The sequence below is a fragment of the Megalobrama amblycephala genome, linkage group LG7 (genome assembly GCF_018812025.1).
Source record: "Megalobrama amblycephala isolate DHTTF-2021 linkage group LG7, ASM1881202v1, whole genome shotgun sequence".
NCBI classification, from domain to species: domain Eukaryota; kingdom Metazoa; phylum Chordata; class Actinopteri; order Cypriniformes; family Xenocyprididae; genus Megalobrama; species Megalobrama amblycephala.
The window spans coordinates 12601826-12628722 of record NC_063050.1 but is presented as its reverse complement, the minus strand read 5'-3'; the positions used below and the strand labels follow the sequence as shown (position 1 = coordinate 12628722).

The 26897-nt window shown below is 36.9% G+C and overlaps 1 protein-coding gene and 2 long non-coding RNA genes across 5 annotated transcripts; 1 reads left to right on the top strand and 2 right to left on the bottom strand.

The window, feature by feature from the left end:
• Positions 1 to 312: 312 nt before the first annotated feature.
• Positions 313 to 19954, bottom strand: LOC125271691 (B-cell receptor CD22-like). The gene is made up of 8 exons (XM_048195852.1): positions 19901 to 19954; positions 19582 to 19651; positions 9793 to 10128; positions 9446 to 9694; positions 1548 to 1805; positions 1200 to 1454; positions 506 to 748; positions 313 to 422 (listed from the first exon to the last, which is right to left on the bottom strand). The coding sequence occupies exons 1-8, from the start codon at positions 19913 to 19915 to the stop codon at positions 328 to 330; spliced, it is 1521 nt and encodes a 506-aa protein (XP_048051809.1). The 5' UTR covers positions 19916 to 19954; the 3' UTR covers positions 313 to 327.
• On the bottom strand, positions 14842 to 18812 carry LOC125271692. Its single transcript, XR_007185693.1, has 3 exons — positions 18730 to 18812; positions 18383 to 18631; positions 14842 to 14851 (listed from the first exon to the last, which is right to left on the bottom strand). It is a non-coding gene; the product is annotated as an uncharacterized LOC125271692 (long non-coding RNA).
• A 3045-nt stretch (positions 19955 to 22999) lies between the features above and the next one.
• Positions 23000 to 26202, top strand: LOC125271403. 3 transcript variants are annotated; one of them, XR_007185593.1, is made up of 5 exons: positions 23000 to 23080; positions 25140 to 25204; positions 25291 to 25320; positions 25865 to 25900; positions 25988 to 26202. It is a non-coding gene; the product is annotated as an uncharacterized LOC125271403 (long non-coding RNA). The 3 variants fall into 3 exon arrangements; XR_007185592.1 differs by having other exon boundaries at positions 25286 to 25320; XR_007185591.1 differs by having other exon boundaries at positions 25140 to 25320.
• The last annotated feature ends 695 nt before the right edge of the window (positions 26203 to 26897 follow it).

Genomic DNA, 26897 nt, shown 5'->3' with positions numbered 1-26897 from the left:
TACAGTTTGAGAATCACTGATCTAAAGAGAGAGAAATATCAGTTTATGATTTTTTTTTCTTTTCTGGATTGTATTAATAAAGACACTGATAATGTTACTTTGCCATCAGTCTGTACAGTCACAGTCTGAAACACAGATATGATTGATTGATTTTCTGCTTCTGTAAAGTCGTGTCTGAATGATTTACCTGTTTCACTGTGAGATCTTCAGTTTGATCACTCCTTCGTTTCTTTCTGTTATAATGACAGACATTAACAGTATATGGATGAATCTATTAAAAAAAAAAATCAAATAATCAAATCACTGCAGGGTTTTTTGTTATTGAGCTCACATTATAAAAAAGATGATGATGATGATGATGAAGAATAATCCTCCAGATGTCGCTGCAATCACAATCACATTCCTACCAGCACCATGATGAACTGAAAGAGGAAGATCATCATGATTAACTCTCCAAACTGATGAATGATGTGAAGATACAGGAGTGTGTTAATAAAAGCTTCACCTGTGACAGTTACAGCGTCTGATCTCTGAGATCCATGTTGATTGTGAGCCTGACAGTAGAAGCGTCCACTCTGTAGTGCACTGAAACTCTGTCCAGATCCAACAGCTGAGCTTTCATTCTCCTTAAACCAGCTGAAGTTCAGAGCAGGAGGGTTTGAATCACTGCTGCAGATCAGAGTCACTGAATCTCCTGACACTATTTCACCAGATCCAGTTATCAACACTGAGACGTTCCTGGGAGAGTCTAAAACAGACAAAAGAAACTCTATATTCATATTTTGGGATTGTTAATCCACTACACTGTTAAAAAAAATCTGTAAAATTTTGTCAGTAAAATTCTGTTTTCCATTAAAACAGTAATATACCGTAGAAATCAATGCATTCTGGGTAATATTTGACGTTTTCGAAAAAGTAGCCTACAGTAATATACTGTGAGTTATCATCGCTCAAAGTCGACACTCAGAGGCTGTGTTCTAAATCACACCCTATACCCTCATTCACTATTCCCTACATTAGTTCACTAACATAGTCCACTGGACAATGAATGAAAACAAATGTGTGAATTCAGACACTGATGAACACCTTGATTCGTGAAAATTAGTTGTAGCTGTAACAGTGTCTTTGTAACATCTGTTGTAGCAAAAAAGCTGTGTGATCAGATGAAATTAGCCAATTATTAATGGTCATTAACTCACACATGACGTTTAAAGTCACATTATCAGAGTATTTCTCTCCATGTTCATTGATGGATCTGCACTTGTATTCTCCACTGTCATCAGAGCTGATCTTTGAGATGTTGAAGATTCTTCCAGATCCTACAAACGTTCCTCCTTTAAACCAGCTGATTTCTGCAGGAGGGTTTGAATCACTGCTGCAGATCAGAGTCACTGAATCTCCTGACACTATTTCACCAGATGGACTGATGGACACTGAGACACTCCTGGGTGGGTCTAAAATAGATGAAAGAAAGTGCATATTAGTGTTTTGTGATTGTTAATCCATTAATTTGATGGTAACACAGTTACTTAATCATATTAACTCACACTTGACATTTAAAGTCACAGCATCAGAGTATTTCTCTCCATGTTCATTGATGGATCTGCACTTGTATTCTCCACTGTCATCAGAGCTGATCTTTGAGATGCTGTAGATTCTTCCAGATCCTACAAACGTTCCTCCTTTAAACCAGCTGAAGTTCAGAGCAGGAGGGTTTGAATCACTGCTGCAGATCAGAGTCACTGAATCTCCTGACACTATTTCACCAGATGGACTGATGGACACTGAGACACTCTTTGGAGGGTCTAGCACAGAAAAATACAAAAACACTAACAATCACAGTATATTGAGGTATATTAAAGGCGCTCTAAGCGATTCTGAGCGGAGTAACTTCCTGTTGACGTTCGAAGTGTTGTCAAACAAAACAGAGGCTAGCTAGACCCTCCCTCCTACTCCTCCTGGCCCTCCCCTCCGTGCTTCCTGAAACAGTCATGAACGCGCATTTAAAATGTAAGTAGTTTGCGTATTGACGCTGCTTGTCGGTTATTGACTGGAGCGTGTTTATTATGTTAAGTGCTCCAGGCTGCACCAGTTTGTTTTTATTGCAGTTTTCGGAGCTTGTGGCGACTACAGAGACCGCGTTTTTTTACAGTGTGTTCAGGGGACAGGCAGCTAGCGCATAAGTGAGGAGATGTTTGCGGTATGTGACAAAAAAAAAAATTGGGCCTAAAAACGCGTCAAATCGCTTAGAGCGCCTTTAAGGTATATTATTAATCATGCTCCAATGATTTATGATCTGTGATGGAATAATTTCATTTCCTATGCAGTTCCCATTTCTGTCCACAAAGGCCAAATTAAAGAGTTTTTTCCCCAACCACTTAACATTTTCTTTTATGTGTGTGTGTGTGTTCACATGGAAAACATAGGAAAAGTAGCCAAGTCTTGTATGCGAAGGCTGTTTGAAATTAAATATGACTCTATTCCTGCTGAAAGCCTCCAAGTACCAGATAAAAGAATGTGATGTATAATCAGTATACATTTATTTATCCAATGTAATTGGATGTTAATATCCTGATTGATTAACATTGATTAACATTGATTCAAATTAAAATTTACTGATCATTTATCAGAAACAAACAAACAAACAAAACAGTGTCTGTTTATACTGTAACGAGACGGGACACGACATGGGATCCATCTGCAGGCTTTTATTAACAGAACTAGCAGATATCAAACACAAGTCCAAGACAAAGCAAATAATCCAAAGGGCAGGCAGCAGAGAATCGTACACAGGAAACAGACAGGATCAGTAACAGGCAGACAAACACAATGAAAACGCTCAGAAATGTTCACCATGGCAATACAAGACCTCACAAAGTGTGTGAGGATGTGAGTGGCTTAAATAATCCAGGTAATGAGCTGCAGCTGGGTGTGGTGATTACTGATTAGTGGAGTGAGTGCAGGTGATTGGCAGGGAGGATTATGGGAAATGTAGTCCGGGAATGACTGGAACTGTGACATATACTAAGTGGAAATAGCCCATGTTGTTGGCATAGGCTATTTACATTAACTCCCCCCACCAATGTCTGGTTTGGCTAGACAAAATTAAAAAAGACGCCCGCTACACAACAGTCACAGTGCGTTAGAGAGAGTAAGACACGTGGAAGTGATTTCTGATGCAATTGACCCACCTTTTGCTCACTCTTCTCCCTTTTCCCATCACATATTAGATTGGAAAGGCATTTATTATCAGAAAATATATTTAAAAAAAGGAAATATAGTGCCTAATGAGCATTTAATAGTAAAGTATTCATCAGGTTGTCGCAATAAGGCGGCATCCATGTAATAATTTTAATAAATATAAGGAAACACTTTATTTTGATGGTTCGCTTTAGACATTATACTAACTATAAGTAACTTTGCAACTACATGTCAACTAACTCCCATTAGAGTATTAGTAGAGTATTAGTAGGTTAGGTGTTAGTAGGGTTTGGGTTGAATAAGTTGACATGTATTTGCAAAGTTACTTATAGTTAGTAGAATGTCTAAAGTGAACCATCAAAATAAAGTGTAACCAAATATAATCATTTACGTACCTTTGCATCCTGAAATGTACAACAATACTGAGGTGCAAATAGTATCCACCACTATTTATAGCATAATAGTATCTAACTACACTGTTAGACCTTGCCGGGCTTTTTTACAGTATAATACTGGCAACACTGTTGCCAGTGATTTACTATTGATTGTACAGTTAGTTACTGTAATCTACAGTATATTACTGTAAAGATACCATGCACTAAATGAAAACTTCTGTTACCCTTATTTCATTCGCAGAAACCAACTGCCTTAAATTGTCAGACTGCCATTTGAATTTACAAACTAATTTTTATCATATGCTAATAATATGAGCATATTATTACTATGAACTTATTTATTTAGATTTCACTAAAACATTTTAAATAAAGAGATTTTCACTGTATCAGCAACTACACAGTCACCATCTGTTAAATAAAACAACATGCAGCATATCATCAATGTCTCTTGATCTTCTCCTGAACTTAAGGCTCTACTCTTCAGCACGATGGTGACACACAAAACTCAATTTTACAGTAAACTACTGGCAACAGTGTTGCCAGTATAAAACTGTTTTTTAACTTACAGTTTGTAACTGTTAAAATACATTTTGTGGGTGTGTCTTTTTATCTTACACCTTTAATCCTTTCAACCCCACAGGAACATCCTCTAGTGTCCACACTACAGAGTAAAAGTAACATTGATGCTGTTGCAGTGAGATAATTAAGTTAATATTTAAGTGGTGATTGAGCATTAATGATAAACACCTGCTGTTAACAAGCAGAACCACTGAAAAGAGGAACAAGAACAGAATAAATACAAGCAGAAACTACAACTGTCTTCCAGCCATTACACATTATTACACTTATTACTGACCAGTTTAACTTTATTTCTACAGAAGATCTTATTGAGAATTAACAAAAGATTAGATGTTGATGTTTTGTTGAAAATGTTTGGTTTTATGTCACCATTGAGGAGATCAGGGTTTGATTTAGTTGAGCTCTTTACCCATGACTTTTTATACATCTTTTTTTTTTTTTTTTTCCTTTGGCTGCTTAATCTGTTTTTGCAAGTCACATTTGTTATGGTGAAAACAAATGTGGAGAAAAAAAATTGTTGAGTGCTGGTAGTTATGTGTTGATGAAGACCTAACCACACACAGTCTCTTGATTCGCTGAATTTATATTTCATCCATTATTACACTATTGACAGACTAATATTTTACATTATCACCACTGTGAAACTAACTTTTTAAACACCATGGACAAAAAACAGCTGCAGCATTATTTAGACACACACAGATATAAAAAATCAGCACATCAATCTCAACAATGGTGGCAATAATGCTGCATAATGTATTGTAAGACTGATGCCAGACTGCCTGGATCAAGAAAGGTCTACTCTTTGAGAAAACAAAGTAAATCAACATTTGAACTCTCTCTTGCAAAATTAGCATCCCCTTCCGAGATGCAATCACACTGAGTCAATCACACCTCAGCATCTGCCTTAATCTACATTTCACTTCCTTCACCCTCTTCCCCCATCTCTTCTCTCTACATGCAGAGATGACCTAAAATTCACCCAAAATCTATCTGGTTTAATGTGAACAATCATCAAAGAATGCTATACAATGTTTGGTATTGTTTGAAATGTCTCAATGCAACTGGTACAATGGTCTCGTCTACATTGAAGTAAACCAAAGGTATTAAAGGTTTTAAGAGTTTACAGATACTTTGGTTGCAACTGTGGGTGTGCCCCTTTCCCAGGGTCTTTCATCCAAACTACCTCCTGTTCCACAGCAAGGTGCGAACCCCCGAGGTCTGTGGCCCTAGTAAATGTAAATTCTGATTGTAAGTTCATGCCCCACATTGGGGGTTGGTCTGAGTATTTAAAGAAATGTTGCAAAAGGCTCGGGGCGACTCTGTATTCAGATGAAGCCCACATTGCTGAGTGTCCAAGACAGATTTTTCATGTCAGGTATGCATCTTACTCTATTTCTGAGCATTTGATGTTTTGTATTGATCACCTTTGAATTGATTATGTAATTGGCATGATACATTTACCTGACTAATAAATTGTCACATTTGATTTTATTCTGACTTACTCTGAAATTATTGACTTCAGTAGATTACGATGTATCCATTGTTACCGCAAATCTGCGTCAGGTTAGTAACGGACTAAAGTCCAGTTGAGTGGAGCATAGGACACACCAACTGTGATTTTAGAGCTCCGACTAACGCTTGGCATTAGTTCAAGTGTACTTAGACTGTAAAGGCTAAAAGGGAATTTCCGTTTAGGACAACAAAATGTTGATCGACCAACCTAAATAGGGTGAGCCTTACCTCTGTTTATTGTAATGTACTCTAGCTAAGTGTACATGGGAAACCATGGCATAACCAAACCAAAGCTACTATAAGAGAAGTAATATTGGTTGGCTTGTATGTAGTAGTGGTTGTGACCTCTGACTAGAGTTAGTGTTACTCTAATTCAAGTGTATACAGTTCTATGGGGACTAAACAAAATACTTTTAGAGAAAGCAAGCATGAGAGCGGCACTCTATTAGTATAGTCAATTACCTCTGTCTAGTGACCAAGACTGGCGAGTTTGTGATCGTGGGCCCGCATATTAATGAATGGCCAGTGCGAGGACCCTGTGCGACACTGAGAACCGAATGAACGAGTACAGTAAGAGTAAAGAGTTAAATAGAATATTCAAATGTAGAGCCAAATTATTATACAAATGACCAATAATCAATTGACATTCTATACTAAATTCGAGGTCATAATAACATGGAGTCAGATAAAAGATTATTTGGAATGAAACTACTTTGCCACGCTGAAAAGACGGAACGCGCAAGAAACCTTCCCCGTCCTGTGGGAAACCGCTGTTGGGCCGATTGGGCAGGCCTTACAGTATTCATGCTGCAGTGCATGCTGGGAGTTTTGTACTATGCTGGCACCCAGCATGCATTGCAACATTAAACTTTTGGATGTCACCATTGTTGAGATTCATATTCTGATTGTTGATGTCTCTGCTGTCCAAATTATGCAGGAGCTCAAAATATTTTATGCATTGTAAGACTTATATATTCTCGTTGCTGGTTTTTATGCTGTTGAACCACAGATATAGTATAATTAATAAAGATAAAATACCCATTAAAAGACTAAACACAGAAAGAGATCAGTGAATTAAACAAGTCCAAGATGATTATAGCATCATCACAACAGCCAAAAAACCTGATCAACTTTATGTTGTTTTTTTCCTGCCATAACAAACATGTTTTATAAACACTCAGTTACAGCAGCCAGAGAAAAACTAATGTAAAAGAGTCAAGAGGCCAACTAAAGCAGACACTGTTCACCACAATGGTGACTACAAACTTCAATATTTTTTTTTTATTTTCAATAAAACATCAACATCCATATCTGTTAATTCTCAACAAGAACTTCTGTACATGTATGAAAGAAATAATGTCAAACTGGTTTGTGAACTGGTTTCACACTCAGTGTGGCTGAATTCAGTTGTAGTTCTTGTGTTTCTGCTCGTCTCTTCTCTTGTTTCTCTGTCCTTCAGTGATTCTGCTTATCAGGTGTTCATCAGTGTCTGAATTCACTCACTTCTTTTCATTCACTCTGTCAAGTGGACTATATTAGTGAACTCACAGTATATTCCTGTAGGCTACCCAGCCAGCAGAGCCATGTGGGGCCCAAATGGGTTTGACCTGGGCTATCTAACTGGGACCCAGCCAGTTTTGCACCCAGTTTCCATGTAGGCCCCACATGGATTTGCCCAGATGAAATGAACACTGCTTAGTGTGCACACTACAGGCTGTTTAATGTAACACTTAATCAGTGTTGGAGGTAATGAGATAATTAAGTGATTGAATAATGATTTTGTATTAGTGAAGAACACCTGCTGTTAACAAGCATAATCACTGAAGGAAAGAGAAACACAAGAACTACTTCCAGCCACAGCCTTGGATGAAATCAGCTGAAGATAAAATACATTACATCTCTCAAGATCTGATTAAACAACTCCACAAACAACATTAGCTTCACTTATTACTAACCAGACTGACTTTATTTCTGTCAGACATCTACAGAAGTTCGTATTAAGAATTAAGAAGAGGCTTAGATGTTGATTACTTATTTGAAAGTAATAGTTTGATTTGATGTTACCATTGTGGCGATCAGTGTGTGCTTTAGTCAGGCTCTTGACTTTTTAACATTAGTTTTTCTCTTGACAGCTGTGTCTGTTTGTTATGGCGAGAACAGCAAAAGAAAATATAATCATCATATATTGGCTTAACTCATTGATATTATGTGGGAGGTATTATACGGGTAGTACGTTATTAATTCTGTTTTATTGTTATGATTCTACAGCAAGAGAATAATAGAATTTAATCAGAACATCAAACGATTGAAACGATGCATTCTGGGAGCCATGGATGAGTTTCGTATGAGGCACCAGAATGCATTGCACCATTGAAGCATGTCACCATTGTTGAGATTCATACGCTGATTCTTGATGTCTGTGTGCGAGTAAAACTCACAGGAGCCCAAAATATGTAAATGGTGTGTTATAAATCGTTTGATGTTCTGATTAAATTCTATTATTCTCTTGCTGTAGAATCATAACAATAAAACAGAATTAATAACATACTACCCGTATAAACCTCCCACATAATATCAATGAGTTAAGCCAATATATGATGATTATATTCTTATCATCAATCAGCTTACAGCATCTGATTATATTTTCTTTTGCTGTTCTCGCCATAACAAACAGACACAGCTGTCAAGAGAAAAACTAATGTTAAAAAGTCAAGAGCCTGACTAAAGCACACACTGATCGCCACAATGGTAACATCAAATCAAACTATTACTTTCAAATAAGTAATCAACATCTAAGCCTCTTCTTAATTCTTAATACGAACTTCTGTAGATGTCTGACAGAAATAAAGTCAGTCTGGTTAGTAATAAGTGAAGCTAATGTTGTTTGTGGAGTTGTTTAATCAGATCTTGAGAGATGTAATGTATTTTATCTTCAGCTGATTTCATCCAAGGCTGTGGCTGGAAGTAGTTCTTGTGTTTCTCTTTCCTTCAGTGATTATGCTTGTTAACAGCAGGTGTTCTTCACTAATACAAAATCATTATTCAATCACTTAATTATCTCATTACCTCCAACACTGATTAAGTGTTACATTAAACAGCCTGTAGTGTGCACACTAAGCAGTGTTCATTTCATCTGGGCAAATCCATGTGGGGCCTACATGGAAACTGGGTGCAAAACTGGCTGGGTCCCAGTTAGATAGCCCAGGTCAAACCCATTTGGGCCCCACATGGCTCTGCTGGCTGGGTATTTTCTCGAAAATGACAAATATTACCCATAATGCATTGTTTTCTACAGTATATTACTGTTTTAATGGAAAATGGTTTGTTACTGTCAGAATTTGGCCATTTTTCTACAGCAAGGTCTAACAGTGTATTTATTGCATAGAAAATTCTGCTAGTTTTACATTATGTAAATAAAATCTATTGCTATTTTCACTTATTGTAAAGATCATATCACTAAGAAAATGCTGCTATTGTCACTTAGTGTAAATAGACTCTAATGCTTTTTAAACTTGGAAATATCTGATGTTGAAAAATATAGTCCTAAACCAGGGATGAGCAACTTCAGTCCTGGAGAGTCACTGTCCAACAGTTTAGCTCCAACCTTGATCAAAACTCACCTGTCTGTAGTTTTAGTCATGTTGTAGACCTTTAGATGGTTCAGGTGTGTTTGGAGCTAAACTCTGCAGGACTGATGTTGCCCATCCCAGTCCTAAACTCTGCTAGCTTTTCAACTTACAAAACCAAATACTCACACATGACATTGAGCTGAACAGCAGGAGAGATGTGATTGTGTCCGTGTACAGCACAGCTATATCTGCCTGCATCCTCTCTTCTGACTGACTGCAGCAGGAGTTCATTGTTTCTGTCTCTTCTCTCAGTTAATGGCTGTGAGTTTCTGTACCAGATGAATGTTGCTCTGTCAGTCAGAGTGCAGCTGCTTTTACATGTCAGACGGACTGAATCTCCCTCTGTCACTCTCTCAGGAGACTCCACCTGAAGATCTGAACACAACACACACATTATATCTAGTGCTGCTGTCATACACTGATTATTATTCAACATAATGCACAGGAGAAGAGAGAAAACTCACCAAAGTCACCTGTGACAGTAAGATTTACTCCTGGAACACCAATCCATCTGTCTTTATCAGTGATGATTCTGAAATAGTACTCGTGTGAATCCTTCAGTGTCACATGACTCAGTCTGATGGTGCAGTTCTGCTGTTTATCTCCCAGATACTGAAGCCTCTGACTGTATTCAGGGTCCTCAGAGAGAGGAGACTCAACACCTGTTTTATAGACTTTTGTCCAGAACACTTTCTTGATCTGATATCCAGTAGGGTATGTATAAGTGCAGTTCATTATCACTGATGAGTCCTTTAGTGCACAGATGTGTGAAGGACTGTAACTCACACCCCAACCAGCACTAGAAACCCCTGAAACACAGAATTCATCAAGATGAAAATGCTGACATAAAACAGATTATTCCAGTCCTTGATTCTTGTAAATACAAACATACACCTGTTATTTGTTTTCTTTTTAAATATAGTTTTTTTGAGGACTAACGTTTTATAAAAAGCAATAATCCCTGTGAAGTCGTGGTTTACAGTGAATTTAGAACAGATAAAGGTAGTGGCGTTGATAGGCACAATGTGAAGCAGTTTTCATGTTTTGTTTTTCATTGTCAGTTACACTGGACCATCAAAACATCTACTAAATAATTTTTTTTTTTACTTCTTGAAAACAGTCACTGCAGGAAATAGTATAAACTAATCTTCTCAGAATAGTGAGTGTGATAAAAGATGAAGGAAGTTGCAGGAATGAACTCCCAAAATTACAAGTGAAAACAAAATAAGGAAGTTAATCAAGAACATGCTCCATTATCAAATAATCAAACACGTTAATAAATAATCAGTGTTGATTTTAAAAAAAAGATTAATGATATCATAAATGGAAGTTTGTTTGTTCATGTCTATCAGCTCTGAGATCTTCTAAACATTTTGATGATCTGGTGATACGCTGATGTTTGTCCAATCAAATGCTCTGATGAGTGAGAAAGTCCCTCCCCTAAACCACCTGACACTGACTAGACAGTACAAAATTAGCAATTCATGTTCAAGACTGTGACGTAACTAAACACTATTGGATATTTATAAAATGAACAAGCCCACTGACACGCCTCACCCAAACTTCCTGTTTCAAAAGGAAATACATCAATATAGCACAGAAAACTGTTCATTTATTTGCTCATTATGTTTTGTTTGTTTGTTTTGTTTTTGAAAATAAAATGACATTTAAAAATGTGAATGAAACAGAGACTCACCGTGAATCATGAGCAGAAAGATCAGAGGAAGAGCAGGAGCCATTCTGACCAACATCAGCATCAAATATATCTATAATACAGCATAAATCATCACTCATATACTCATAAACAGTGTCTGTTCATCACTCTAAACAGCTCTTAGTGTTAGTAAGATCTTTGCTCATCTGAAGATTATTAATGCTCAACATCAGTGTGTGTAAATGAACTGATCATTAGATGTTCAGAAGATATTTCTCATGTCAGGAATCATGTGTTATATGAGCTTCATCTATAGAAATAATCATCAGTTTTTATTGAAGTATGAATGTGTTTGTCTTACCGTGTTGAAGCTCATCAGATCAACAGCAACCAAATGACTGACTGTTTTAACTCAAGCACTTTAGCTTCACATTGAAGGACTTTCTGTGGTTAACACTGTTTATTAATGACCAGTGCTGGAAATATCAGTGTCCCTCCCTCAACAAGAGAACAACATCACTGAACTAAACCTAATTAAAGAAAAATAATGATCTTTTTCTTCTTACATTCACTATGAAGACGTTTAGAGAACAGGATTGAGATGTTCTGCTAGATATTTCACACCTATTATTGTGAAGCTTATTTGATGTTTTTGCACTCAGAAAGAGGAAACTCTTTGTCCTCTTTTGTCTGTCGCCCCCTACTGGACATCGTTTCATTACTGTGTCACGTGATTAATGCGTCTGCACAGCAGTGATGCCCATTACAGACAAGCAGGAGATCAGATAGATGATTTACTTACTAAAGTGCAGAACTTAGGCACATATTTTGAAGCCCAGACGAGTTTTAATTACTTAAATGCCAGAGGAGGCTGACAGCATAAACTCCTCTCATCACCAAACTGACCAATCAGAATTGATATTCAAATGACGCCACATCCTTCACTTCCGTTTGTAATGCAGCCTGAAGCGAGAAATACAAGAGAAAACATTCAAAAAATGATGTAAAGATTCCGCTATAAAAAGCAAACAGACTGAAGAAACTAGAGACCTACATAGAAGGCGACGATCGTGTCCTTGCGCAACGTTCCCTAAAGTGACGAAAATTCCAAACCTTTACAGAACATTCGGGACGTTCCTAAAACATCCTCTTTTGGTAATGAAAGTGCTGCAGTTCAAGCTTCCTAATATGACTTTAGGGGGACGTTCTCTTTTGGTTATTTTATGGTCAAAAAAGAACATTACAGAGAGGACATTTGGGAAGTTATCAGAACGTCCTATAGTAATAGTCCCCTAAACTATTCCTCCTGAATGTTCCCTGAAGGTCCACCAAATAACGTTCCCCAAACCTTAAAAGAACTCCACATCGTGACCGTCTCTGAACGTTCTGGGAACATTATTAGACAACTTCCTTGACACCAGTGGGGACGTTGTGAGAATATAATACAAACATATAAAGGAGTTTGAACAACAGGATAAAACAACACTTGAAGATAAATGATTGTGATTTTTTTTTATTATTATTATTATTATTAAATGCTTGAAAGAACAATAACAATTGTCATCATTGTCATATAATAACAATAACACAGTACGCCAGAGTCCGACAGTCTTTCAGTCCAGAGAGTGTAGAACCCAAGAGGCGACACTTTGATACTTTTTGGGTAACAAAAAGGGTAAAAATACTAACTGGACCATTGAATCCTTCACATCTTACGCACCCAAAATCAGCAAATTTCACTGCCAAATCAGAAGCGCAATAGAACAGCTTTTAAATTAAGTCACCAGTAAATTGTATGGCTCCTACAGTAAATGCTGTATTGTCTTATATATGTTTTATTTTACCAGTTGTGGAATCCAACCATTAAACCATCTGAGGTAACGTAGTTAGCCTACTTTATTGAGTATTTCCATTTTATGCAACTTCACACATTTATTAATAGTAAATTAATAATTAATAAATGTAAGGTCATCTTTTGCAGCAAACAATATATTTCAGACCTAGTGTAGTAATAGTAATAATATCTAGGTCTGAATTGAAATGTTAATATTGTACGTTTTAATGCATTGCTGTGTCCGTTATCCCATAATAATTCCAACTTTTGGACACTTTTGCTTTTACAGACATTAGACAACACTGCAAAATCAAGCTGTTACATTCATATATTTATTGTCCAACATTCCCAATTTTTCTGATTCATGTCCTTAATTTAGTTTCATATGTTATTAATTCAGTGTTTATAATGCTAATACTTAATATAACCCAAACTGACTGGGTTTCTAGAGAGCAAAGGTTTTGTGAAAAAGTGGAAGACTTAAACACAAAGTGTGTAAAATAAACTGTTAAAAGGATTTGATGATCACTAGTGATAGTATTTTATTCTGTGTTGTCATCGTTCAGGATGGATTTCAGCTTTAATGTACGTTTTGTTTTAACAAAGCAGCTGATATTGCCATAGAAACTAGTGGACCGACGAGTCGCTTTCACAAATGGTGGAAACGCAGGGCTGCTGCTGGGCGCCAGTGTTGCAATGGATCGTTTTATTGAGTGTCGCTTCTTGTTAGTATGGAAGCCCGTTTCCGCAACTAAAAAAAAAAAAAAAAAAAAAAAAGATTAATTGTGACTTTTTAACTCAGAATTCTGACTTTATATCACGCAATTGTGAGATATAAAGGCGCAATTGCGAGTAAAAAAAAACTAATTCTAAGATAAAAAGTCACAATTAATCTTTTTTTTTTTTTTAGTGGCCTTTTTTTTTTAAGTGGCTTTTTCTAACATATGGAAACGGGCTTCCATATGTTAGTGTATAGTCTTTGGTCCAGATTAAGTGCCCAGTCATGAATGAATGATTGTGATTTACAGGTGACTCTCATCAAGGTTGATGTCAGTAGCAGGAGATGGAGGGTTTGAGGGTTTGAACAAATGAGAAATAAAACTGATCAAGTTACAGAAACACAAAAGACAGAATAACAGAAGCTGATTGATCACTTTGAGACCATCAATGAAACCTTGTCCTTTGTGAATGTGCACAACAATTTTTTTTTAGGAAAAACATGAAATATACAGTTGTGGTTTAATTTTTGTTAATTTGATTTAGTTGATCAGCATTTAGATGGTAATCTATCTGGCAACAATTGGCCTTGTTTTTCTTGGATGAGCACTTCCAAGTAGATAAACTGCTCACAAGTGTTATGTTTCTCCTCAAATGACAAGGAAATTAATATTTATGTTAATATTAGGAAGCAAATCCCCACACTCATCCTCGTGAACGGCTCTGGTATTCCTACAGTTTATGTGGAGCGCGGCTTGTCAGGCTATCACCAGACCAAGCTCAATTTAAAATTGAACATTGGTCTGGGGAGTTTGCTATAGTTTTCTACTGCACAAGAGGCGTGATCAACCAGCATTATTCACGCAATTGGATAGTCCTTTAACCAATCAGATCAACGATCCGGGTGACGTACTTTGCAGAGCGAATAACTCCAGACAGGTTTAGTTTGTATTGGTTTGTATTGATCCGCGGTTTGCAGAAGCAGTAATGGCATCGAGCGATTTTTGCAGGTTGTGCAAAAAAACATGAAAGTGAGTGATATTTACACCCACTCGAACGATTTGTTTGCTAAACTAAAGAAGTCATTCAGCATCGTCGAGAGGTTAAAAGAAATTGGAATTGGATTGACGGTCGTGCTTGTCGTGTTATACCCACCAATAGAGAGCGAGGTGGATAAGCCAGTCTGTGATTGGTTCCCGCAAAAGTGTAACAGAAGCAGTAGAAATGAATGTACGGGTTTCCAGACTGAGTTGCCGAGGTGAAATCAAATCGCCGGCAGATCAGGCTGGGTTTACCCAGTCTAGAGCGTGGCCGTATCCTGGAGGATCTTGGTCATTTACACATAGAAGCACATATTGACAGAAGAACGGGGATAATAACGTTGTCCTAGAATGATTTAATATGTATTTGTCTTAAATAATAAAATATTGGTTAAACACCTGACATGGTTATGGCATATTTTTAAATAATTCAGGTCTTCTTGGGTCCATTTGTTTTAAATTACCCGAAGACCTGAAGCTACTTATATCAGACCCGAACCGTATCCGAGGCCCTCGTCAAAGTTTTGGACACCGAATCCTCTCGAGTCTCTGGTCAGATCTCTGGTTTTCAGATCCAAATCGACCCGTGAAGACATCTAGTATCCACCGCTGAACATCTCTGACTCAGGGTACGGTTACACGACAACGATGTGTCTTAAAAACTGATACGTTTTTCTTTTGTTTTTTTTTTTTTTGCATAAAGAAAACTATGTTATTAAAACGATTCCTGTTTACATGGATCCGTGAAAACGATTAAAAAATGCTGAAACTGACGCTCTGTCCAGCCAGCCACTGCTGAGATGCGAGTATAACGCGTTCCCTATCACTCTCGCTGCATTGAAATACATTATTTTACTATTACAAAAATATTCTTATGACTCTGATTCTGTTTGATGAAATTGTCTAGCTTTTAATGATAATTAGAATAATTGTATGATTATATAGGCTATGATTTATATACAGTCAAACCAATATATATTCAGACAGTGGCTGGCTGGTTTAGGTCCAGCGAAGCATCAGTAAGCAACCAGTTGAGATCAGGGTCATGTGACTACTTTAATTGAGATGAAACCTATAAAACATCAATCATACAAAAGAACAGAGTCATAATATTATATTCATAATAATAAAATTGTGTATTTCTGTGCAGCAAGAGTGATAGGGAACATGTTACACTCTGCCAGCCACCAGCCCACCACTGACAGACCTGCCAGAATCAGACTGGCAGCTGCCACCAGGTCATGTGACCTGTCAGTGGCTGCTCCCGCCAGCCAGTTGAAGATTGAACCCAAACTCAAACACTGTATTACTCATGCCTGGCCAGTAGGTGGCGATGTCAGTTTGTAAAGAAACATTACGCTCCTTTAGACTGAACATTATTCACACGTGCATGACGTCACCTTTTTAACAAATTCCTGTTTTTGTATTTTACACAAATATGATAACAGTATTGTTTTCAAACTTGCACTTTGAAACCCCTTTTTTCAAAAGTTTGCATTTTCAGTACCCCAAAATGTCATTGTGGTGTAAATGAACAGCCAAAACTCATAAAAAGTTTAGTTGTGTCGTGTAAACGGCCCCTTAATTTTCCTTTTTTTTTTACACAATGACAATTCACCAGCTTTTTTACTTTCATCATGTTTCATCTTGTTTCTTCAACTATACAGAAATAAACATCTTTAGTGACTCATCACTGATGATCCTGTCAATCATATGTGGCTCCGCCCACAGAGCTCAGGATTGGTTCCTTTATGCTCCGCCTCTTACTGCAGCATCTTCCTGTTGATCTGAACAAACAATAAGATGAAGAAAGACTGACTGAAGTTCATCAACAACATTATAAACCTTTCACAAGATCCACAAATCAATCACACTAGAGCTGAAGAGAGTTTGATTGATGATATTGAGAAGAGCTGCAGGTTCAGACACTCACTGATGGATTCTCATGTTTAGAAAAGCTCTGAGGATCAAGAGTCCTGCAGGAGTCTTCAGGAGCTCTGGGATGAGCCGTCTGTGTGAAAGAGAGAGAGATCGGTCATGTGATCATCTGTGATGGATCATGTGACTGTGACGTCTCACTTACTGTGAGTGTGTCGTACAGGTCAGAGGTCGTGGACTTGAGCTCAAGAGCTGTATATGTGTCTTCATTGGGATCAGAGATCTACAGGAGAGACAGAAGGACACACATCACAAAATATCACAATAATAAATATATAATATTAAAAATATGGTCAATAATAAATTTAGGAATATACATGTTTTACAGAAACACTGTAAAAAAATACAGGAAAAAAGATCCCTGACAATGTTCAAAATAAATGGGACGCCGTACGCTTTTCATGGCTTCAAATTCAAGTCACAGGACAGATTAGACCATGTTTTTGACCACATAAAACAAATAAATGATAAATGATTGTACGTGAATGAAGTCATCTCTGATTGGTCAGTGTCGTGGCAGACATGTATCTTGTACAAAACCCTTAATGGGGCCTGAGTCATCATAAATCTGACAGTAAATTATCATTAAAAACTCAACCAGATTGGATAAATTGACTAAAAACTCCCACTCACAACTGCCCAATAAAATCAGGTTTGTTTTTTGATTTTTATATTATAGTACAAACTGGTTACTGACTGGATTGTGACTGAGAAGGTTTGAATCCTGTCGGTCTGTACAGTTACAGTCTGAAACAGACAACAGCTGATGTGAATCATGTTGAGATGATTTACCTGTTTCACTGTGAGATCTTCAGTTTGACCATCCCTTCGTTTCCTCCTGTTATAATGACAGACATTAACAGCAATATGGACTCTATTAAATTAAGAGAAAATATGAATGTTGATTTTAAAGATTACTAATAATTAAAAACACAACTGAGCCATTAGATACATTAGACCAAAAGTGAACTTATACAATCACTGCAGGGTTTTTTGTAAATTGTGCTCACATTATAAACAGGATGATGGTGATGATGATGATGATGATGATGAAGATGAAGAATAATCCTCCAGATGTCGCTGCGATCACAATCACATTCCTACCAGCACCATGATGAACTGAAAGAGGAAGATCATCATGATTAACTCTCCAAACTGATGAATGATGTGAAGATACAGGAGTGTGTTAATAAAAGCTTCACCTGTGACAGTTACAGCGTCTGATCTCTGAGATCCATGTTGATTGTGAGCCTGACAGTAGAAGCGTCCACTCTGTAGTGCACTGAAACTCTGTCCAGATCCAACAGCTTGAGCTTTCATTCTCCTTAAACCAGCTGAAGTTCAGAGCAGGAGGGTTTGAATCACTGCTGCAGATCAGAGTCACTGAATCTCCTGACACTGTTTCACCAGATCCAGTTATCAACACTGAGACGTTCCTGGGAGGATCTAAAACAATATGTAAATTAATGTTTTGCGATTGTTAATCTATTAATTTGTTTATTTGGTTACTACAGTTACTGAACCATTTTTAACTCACACATGATGTTTAAAGTCACATTATCAGAGTATTTCTCTCCATGTTCATTGATGGATCTGCACTTGTATTCTCCACTGTCATCAGAGCTGATCTTTGAGATGCTGTAGATTCTTCCAGATCCTACAAACGTTCCTCCTTTAAACCAGCTGATTTCTGCAGGAGGGTTTGAATCACTGCTGCAGATCAGAGTCACTGAATCTCCTGACACTATTTCACTAGATGGACTGATGGACACTGAGACGCTCTTTGGAGGACCTAAAAGGGAAAAAAATTGCATCCTTAAATCATCTCATTCAAATATAATATCCAGTTTTTTAAAAAAAACTAACGAATCTGTACTCACACGTGACATTGAGCTGAACAGCAGGAGAGATGTGATTGTGTCCGTGTACAGCACAGCTATATCTGCCTGCATCCTCTCTTCTGACTGACTGCAGCAGGAGTTCATTGTTTCTGTCTCTTCTCTCAGTTAATGGCTGTGAGTTTCTGTACCAGATGAATGTTGCTCTGTCAGTCAGAGTGCAGCTGCTTTTACATGTCAGACGGACTGAATCTCCCTCTGTCACTCTCTCAGGAGACTCCACCTGAAGATCTGAACACAACACACACATTATATCTAGTGCTGCCGTCATACACTGATTATTATTCAACATAATGCACAGAAGAAGAGAGAAACCTCATGAAAGTCACCTGTGACATTAAGAGTCACTCCTGGATCACCAGTCCATTTTCCTCCTGTTATATTAGTGATGAATCTGAAATAGTACTCGTGTGAATCCTTCAGTGTCACATGACTCAGTCTGATGGTGCAGTTCTGCTGTTTATCTCCCAGATACTGAAGCCTCTGACTGTATTCAGTGTCATTAGACAGATCTGGAGGATCTACATCCTTTTCTAAAGGGCCTTTTGTCCAGAACACTTTCTAGATCTGATGTCCAGTAGGGTATTTATAAGTGCAGTTCATTATCACTGATGAGTCCTTTAGTGCACAGATGTGTGAAGGACTGTAACTCACACCCCAATAAGCACTAGAAACCCCTGAAACACAGAATTCATCAAGATGAACATGTTGTTTTATCAGATATATCAGACCCTGAAAACTTAGGAAAGCATATGAATACTTTTATTAAATGAAAACGATGCCTCGTTACAGAAGAAAATACAGGCTAATCTTAAAATCTAATAAAGGATCTCAGTGTGAAAGACTTCATCAGCTTTGAAGGAAGGTGTTGCAGAAAAGCAGAAATTAAAAGAGACAGACGTGTGAAAACAGAGTAAAGAAATGAGCGACAAACAACACGCTGCTCTATCAAATAATGCAACAAATGACAAATAAATGTGAGTTTTGCAGCTTTTAGTTCATGTTAATTCATTTATGGCCCAAAAAATATTGATGATCTGCTGCTACACAGCCCAACTTCCTGTTTCAAAAGGAAATACATCAACAAAACAGAAAACCGCTCATTAATCACTCATTATGGTGTCTTTGAAATCAAATAAAATAAAAACAGTGTTTCTAATGTGAATGAAACAGAGACTCACTGTGAATCATGAGCAGAAAGATCAGAGGAAGAGCAGGAGCCATTCTGACCAACATCAGCATCAAATATATCTATAATACAGCATAAATCATCACTCATATACTCATAAACAGTGTCTGTTCATCACTCTAAACAGCTCTTAGTGTTAGTAAGATCTTTGCTCATCTGAAGATTATTAATGCTCAACATCAGTGTGTGTAAATGAACTGATCATTAGATGTTCAGAAGATATTTCTCATGTCAGGAATCATGTGTTATATGAGCTTCATCTATAGAAATAATCATCAGTTTTTATTGAAGTATGAATGTGTTTGTCTTACCGTGTTGAAGCTCATCAGATCAACAGCAACCAAATGACTGACTGTTTTAACACAAGCACTTTAGCTTCACAGTGAAGGACTTTCTGTGGTTAACACTGTTTATGAATGACCAGTGCTGGGAATATCAGTGTCCCTCCCTAAACATGAGAACAACATCACTGAACTAAACCTAATTAAAGAAAAATAATGATGTCCTCTTTTGTCTGTCGCCCCCTACTGGACATCTCTTATTACTGTGTCACGTGATATAATGCTTCACACAGCAGTGATGCCCATTACAGACAGGCAGGACATCAGATAGATGATTTACTTACTAAAGTGCAGAACTCAGACACATATTTTCTTAAAGATGTTTTTTATTTTATTATTATTTTGAAGCACAGTTAATTACTTAACAAATGTCAGAGGAGGCTGAGAGCATAAACTCCTCTCATTTCAAAACTGACCAATCAGAATTGATATTCAAATAATGCAACATGTCCTTGGAAACTGTGCTCTGCATTTCACCCATCAAAGTGCACTCACACAGCAGTGAGTATTGAACACACACCCAGCGCAGTGGGCAGCAGTTTTTGCTGCAGAGCCCAGGGAGTGATTGGGGGTTCGGTGTCTTGCTCAAGGGCACCTCAGCTGTGGGTAATGAGAGTGGAAAAGAGCGCTATTCATTTAGCTACTCCCTCACCTACATTGCCTGCCGATACTGAGACTCGAACCCGCAACCTTCTCATTACAAGTCAGACTCTCTAATTATTAGGCCACAACTGCCCACTAAAGTGGGAAATACAAGAGAAAACCTTCAAATAATGCTGTAAAGAGCTGCTATTAAAGCGAACAGACTAAAGAATTGTAATACAAACATATTAAGGACTTTGAAAACAGTACAGGATCTAAAAACACATGAAGCTGAAAAATGTGATTTACAGGTGAGGCTCATCAAGGTTGATGTCAGTAGCAGGAGATGGTGACCTCTGGTGGTAGTTTGAGGGATTGAACAACCACATATGAGACGATCACAAATAAAACTGTTCATTTAAAGGGACAGTTACAATTTCTTATGGAAGCATATTTGTAGCAACATTATGGAAGTAAATTAATGCCAAATGTTTTTGAAATAAAAAGCTTTTTGAATTGCACTAATTGAAAAAAAAAATAAAAAATAGTGCTTGCATTTAGATGCATTGTATTTTTAAGGCTTGCATTTTTATGGGCTGAAATTCAACATGGTCCTATATTTAAGCTGTGAATATTTCACAGCTGTGAATATTTTAAAAATATTTCACACACATTTTCATTATTAAATATTCAATAATTTATATTCACCTTTCATATTTCACTTCCAAAATATTTATTCTGTTTAAAAATACAACCTATAAAATTTGACTAGCAGTTTTCAGTCCATTTTATTTCACTTTACAAATTTGCTTCCACAAATTCAGTGGTTCAAATTCGGCAGAAAATTCAACATTTCACATCCGGGAACTGCAGGAAAAGCAGTCGAGTACCAACGCATGATCTCCATCTGCTGTTAGCCTTCTTCACCAGAAGGTGTTGCTAGCGGCTGTTTACGAAGACCAGAGCAATGGCTAGTAATGCCGAGTTCAGACTGCACGATTTTCAAAGTAGTCGGGTCACTGTTCTTTTCACACTGCATGACTATCTTGGCCAGCATTCAGTCGCTGCTGTGTTCAAACTGCACAATGGATCGGCGACAGAAGGTTTCACATTGCATGACTTTACAATAGGAAGAATGGCCGACAACTCTGTCTGGCACGCAAACTACGTTTCACAACCAAACACGCGCGAGACGTGACAAGGAAACAACGCAATATCACGCGTTCAAGACTGGAGTTCTCACATGAGACTGGCCCTGCGTCTCAATCAGCTCCCTAGGTCGTGAATCAGCATATAATGAAAGTGAATGTGGCTGATACCCTGATCAGTGTCCTGACTACTGAACTAGGGAGCTGATTGAGACACACGGTGGGATTATTATTAAAAATAGTAGCCCGCAAGAAGCTTGAAATACGAATTGCCTGTGCGCTGTTTTGCAGCAAAAACAACATAAAGAAAATAAGAATATGGAGAAGGAAATGTTTGGGGAGACGTGAAGAACAAGGATTGTGTGTTCTGCAACGACAGTTGGAGCAAAATAAATAACTTTTCAATGTGCAGCTGTTGCGGATGGTCAAGCAAATGTTTGTGCTTTGGTTCTGTTTGATAGAATTGTAATGTTTATGTGTAATTTCGGCATTTGTCGGCGATTTCTCAAAACCTGTTGGCGAGCCAAAATCGGGGCTAAAATCGTGCAGTCTGAACTCGGCTTAAGTCATCATTCATTCATTCATAAAAACGGATTTACAGAAATGGAGCAAGCGTAAGTGAATGTGTGATGATTATCAGGGCCAGTATAAATGCAGAAAAGCTGATAAAGACACAAAAGCTGCATTTATGGTTAATTCAGTGTCTTTACGGTTACTTTTCCTGTGTAGGCTACAGCTTTCTCTACGTTGAACGAGATTATAACGTTATTGCCTGATGCTGATGTACAGATCAAATGTTAAATCTGAGGTAGACATATATTTCTCTCTGTTGTTTAGTTTCCTTAACTTTATATCGCAGCGCTGTGTTGTAATACTAAGGTTTCCCTCATACTTCATAGGATTCCCCTGTTCAGGACATATAAAACGCTTAACACAGCTTAATGGACTGGTACAGTGATATAAAAGACCAAACTCGCACCTTTTGTGATTTTTAAATTGAAAAAAAAAAAAACGTTTCTGTTAGCTGGGAGGCAGAGACACAGATCTAAGTGCAAGGTTTTATTAAAACATACAACAAAACAAACACAAGAACAGGAAACCAGGGAACTGATATTCAAACTATTTTAAAAGAGAGCAATGAATTGTTTCCATGTTTTACTAAAAGTTGCCATGTGTATAAATAGCAGACAGTAGGAAGATATTTAAGTTATGCCCTGTTTGCACTAAGCACAATTTTTTTTTTTTTTACTGTGGGGAATGTGTATATGCAGACATGTTTGTTCATTATTCAAATCAGGTCAGTAGGAGGAGTAAATGTGTTTCTTTCTTTCCTTTTCGACTCATACGTATGTCCTCTCCTCTCCATTGAGCTGAACTTCACATTCAGGCAACATTTTACACAATAATCCAACCATATCAAGTAAGATTATTATTATTATTATTATTATTATTATTCATACTTCTTAAAGTAAAAACATGCTTGTATTGAATTATATGTATGACATGTGCATGCTTACAAATTAACTGTGAATTTGAAAGCTTTGCAGATAAATGCATTTGAATGATTTTATTCATTAAAATTATTTAGTCTGACTCATTTTGCTATAAAGTTATGGAGACAAAAATGTGTGATGTCACTGCTGAATATTTTCTAAAACCACAATATTTCAAAGGCACAGAATTTTTATGGCTTCCTGATTTTTATATATACGATATATATATATATATATATATATATGATCAGAAATAGTGATCGTTCTTGTTAGAAAAATGAAAAGATTTATGTACTGCATGTCCTGATATATAATAAACATTCTAAACAATGGCAAATATGATCAAAATTGGCCAAACCAAAAACTGTTGTCATTTTTTTCTGTTTGCCTGAATCTGAATACACACCCATAAAAAAAAAAAAAAAAGTAAGCAGTTAAACATTTGATTCACAGCTCTGTACATATTTGAAAAAACTGCAACTATATGCTGCGATTATTATATAAAGGTTATTTGAAAATCACGGGCAGGTGTGTTTGAGCAGGGTTATGGCTTAAAGGGATCCATTGTATTCAAGCTTCAGGACACAATCAGAACACACAGATTCAGATAACCTAAGCTTCAGTTTGATGATAATGGTTATTGTTATTTTAGTTACTTGCTTTTATTATCATTAAGTCATCTTACTGCATTTGAAGCTAAATTGGCAATGGAAAATTATTAGCACATGCAACAGTCACAAGTACAATAAATAAAACAAAAAGAATAAATTATATTTTTGTTTGTTCGTTTGTTTTTTAACTGTCCTAACTATCCTACACAATAACTAGTCAGTTGGTGTCTTAAGGGTGACAATGAGAAACATAGTCAGGGTTGTTTCTCAATACAACATTCCTCTACTTGGGTAAAGTTGGTTTTATATTTGCACATTCGTACTTCTGATAAATTCAGACTTTCCAATAAATGTGCAATAAATTAATGTTTGCGAATTTTAAGCAGCGACATGATATTGACAACCAACGATTGTCAACTTACAACATTTTTCACAGTCGATCAAAATAGGCAAGTATTGTTTTAATGGCATATTTACTTGTGAATGTCCACTGAATGTCCAATGTAGTGTGATTAACAAGACTATTGAATACGGATGTCCGAATGTGCAAATATAAAACCAACTTTACCCAAGTCATTCCTATTGAGTCATTAGAGCTCCTCTAATGGGAAAGACTGTAACTAAGAAGCATGCAAACTTTTGTCTAGATACATTTTGCTGTTGATTGTATTGTGTCTATTCTGTATTCTTTCTTGCTCACTCGACAAGGATGTGCTAAAAATGGAAAAGTTTTTCTTTTGCGTTTTTCATGTACACACAACGATGTTGTCAAAATGATCCTCATTCACGCGGATCCACGAAAGCAACTAAAAACGCTGTATTACTCATGCCTGGCCAGTAGTTGGCAATGTCACTTTGTAAAGATAACAATATTGTTTTCAAAACTTGCACTTTGAAACCCATCTTCAAAACGTTTCGTTTTCAAGCCCCGAAACACTGTTGTCATGTAAATGAACGGCCAAATTGCATAAAAAGTTTTCCAGTTTGAGTTGAAAACGGTGTTGTGTAAACAGCCCTTAAAGCTACAGTCCTGGAGAGTTTAGGTTCAGCCTTAATTAAACACATCTGAATCATCTAATCAAGGTTTTATGCGTTAGGTCTTGCCAAAATAATGGATCCTTCATAGGAATACAAGAAAAATAGCACCGGGTTGAAACAAAACTCTGCAAGACTGTAGTTCACCAAAGTATTATTGAGACAATAACTGATTGATCTGTACAGTTGAAACAGTACATTTCTGTACACACACACACACATATATATATATATATATATATATATATATATATATATATATACTATGAATAATATATGTAGAAATGTGACAAGACAATTTAAGTTTAAGACAATGTTTAACACAATTTGTCATTTTAAGGAAGGTGAAACATCCTAAACTGTGACCAGGCTTAACATAAAGAGCTACACCCGTACATTAGTAAGGTACTTGTTATTAACTTTTCTTTTCCTCATGTTCTGTGTTGGTTTAATCTTATCAAAATACTAACACGTTTTGTGTTCAAGTTCAGCTGAACTGTCAACATTCTTCAACTAAATAAGTAAGTATGGATTTCCTGGTCAAAGATTAAATCTAGTCCTTGATATCAGAATATGTTTTTTTTAAGGAAGCAATGGCAGTGATAATTTACTCATAATTAGTCATATAGTTTGACCAATGGTTTTCAAATATAATTAAAAATCTGTTTTATTACATAATTTAATTCATTGCCTTTTCTTGGTTATTTTTTAGTTTTTATCACAAGCACAGATGTAGTTTGTCTTTGCTTAGCCAGTCAGAATGCTTTGAGGCCTGTCTGTTTGTTCAGAGGATGCTGTTTTTCTAGTGTGACCAGTTTAAAAAGCCCAGCCGACATAAGCAAGCATGAATGTGTGTCAGCCCAGGCAGTAATATGATCTCTACTCACATATACCTAACCACGTTTGTGGATCCATTTATTGTGCTGTGTAGACTCGACAGAGACCAACATGAACTACATAGAGAAATGCATTATTAGAAGATATATTACTGTACTTATGTACTGTACTTAAACAAACCTTGTTTTTTTTATTTTGTTTTTTTTTTAAATCTAATTAAATTCACAGGCAAAAAGCTGAGGAACAGCATGGAACTTCCTCTAAGTAAGTATTGAAAATTTCAAGCCATCATTTCTTCATGCATCCATTGATCCATCCATCCATCAATACATCCATCTGTCTTATTTACAGTGTCAGGTGTGAATATTATGCTGTTGGGCTCGACTGGATCAGGAAAGAGTGCGACAGGAAACACCATCATAGGTGGAGATAGAAAACTATTTGAAGAAGATTTTTCTCCTGAGTCTGTAACCAGATTCTGTGATTCAGAAGATACAGAGGTGGATGGACAAACAATCACAGTGATCGACACTGCAGGACTCTATGATACATCGAAGAAAATTACAGATGTTCAAAATTGAAATAGGAGAAGATATTACAGAGTACAAATAATGGTATTGATGTGTTTCTGCTGGTGATCAAACTGGGTCAGACATTCACAGAGAAGGACAGTAAAATAGTGCAGTGGATCAAGGATAATTTTGGAGCAAAGGCCTTAAATCACACAATATTGCTCTTTACTCATGGAGACCAGTTACACATGTCAGTGGAGAGATACCTGAATAAAATCTGAAAAACTGCAGTCAGGTTGTTGATCAGCATTCAGGACGCTTATCATGTTTTTAACAACAAAGATAAAGATCGATCTCAGGTCACTGAGCTTCTGAAAGACGTCAACAAACTGAGGAAAACTCCTGGATACAAGGAGATACACTGAGCAGGACTATAAGGAGACTCAGGATAAAATTGTGCGCAAGAAATGTCTCACTGGAACAGTAAAAGGTGGAGGAGTAGGAGGTGTATTGGGAGGAGCAGGATGTGCAGTAGCTGCTAAAGCAGGAGCAGTTGCATTAACTGTAGGAAAAGCAGCAGTAATAGGAGCAGCAGGAGGTGCAGTTCTGGCAGCAGCAGCAGCTGGTGCTGGAGTGTATTTTTTTGCAAGAAAATGTATTCAGAGGTAAAAAAAAAAAAAAAAGTGGATTAAAAGACCCTCAGCATAACTAAAATAACTCTTGTATATAATATTAATAGAACAAAAACA

Bases quoted from the DNA above. Each gene is read 5' to 3' on its own strand.
- LOC125271691 (XM_048195852.1), bottom strand. The intron at 9,695-9,792 runs GTGACTTTGGTG...TGTTGTGTTCAG, and splicing joins AGTAAATCTTACTGTCACAG to ATCTTCAGGTGGAGTCTCCT. The intron at 749-1,199 runs GTGAGTTAATGA...TGTCTGTTTTAG, and splicing joins TGTGACTTTAAACGTCATGT to ACTCTCCCAGGAACGTCTCA.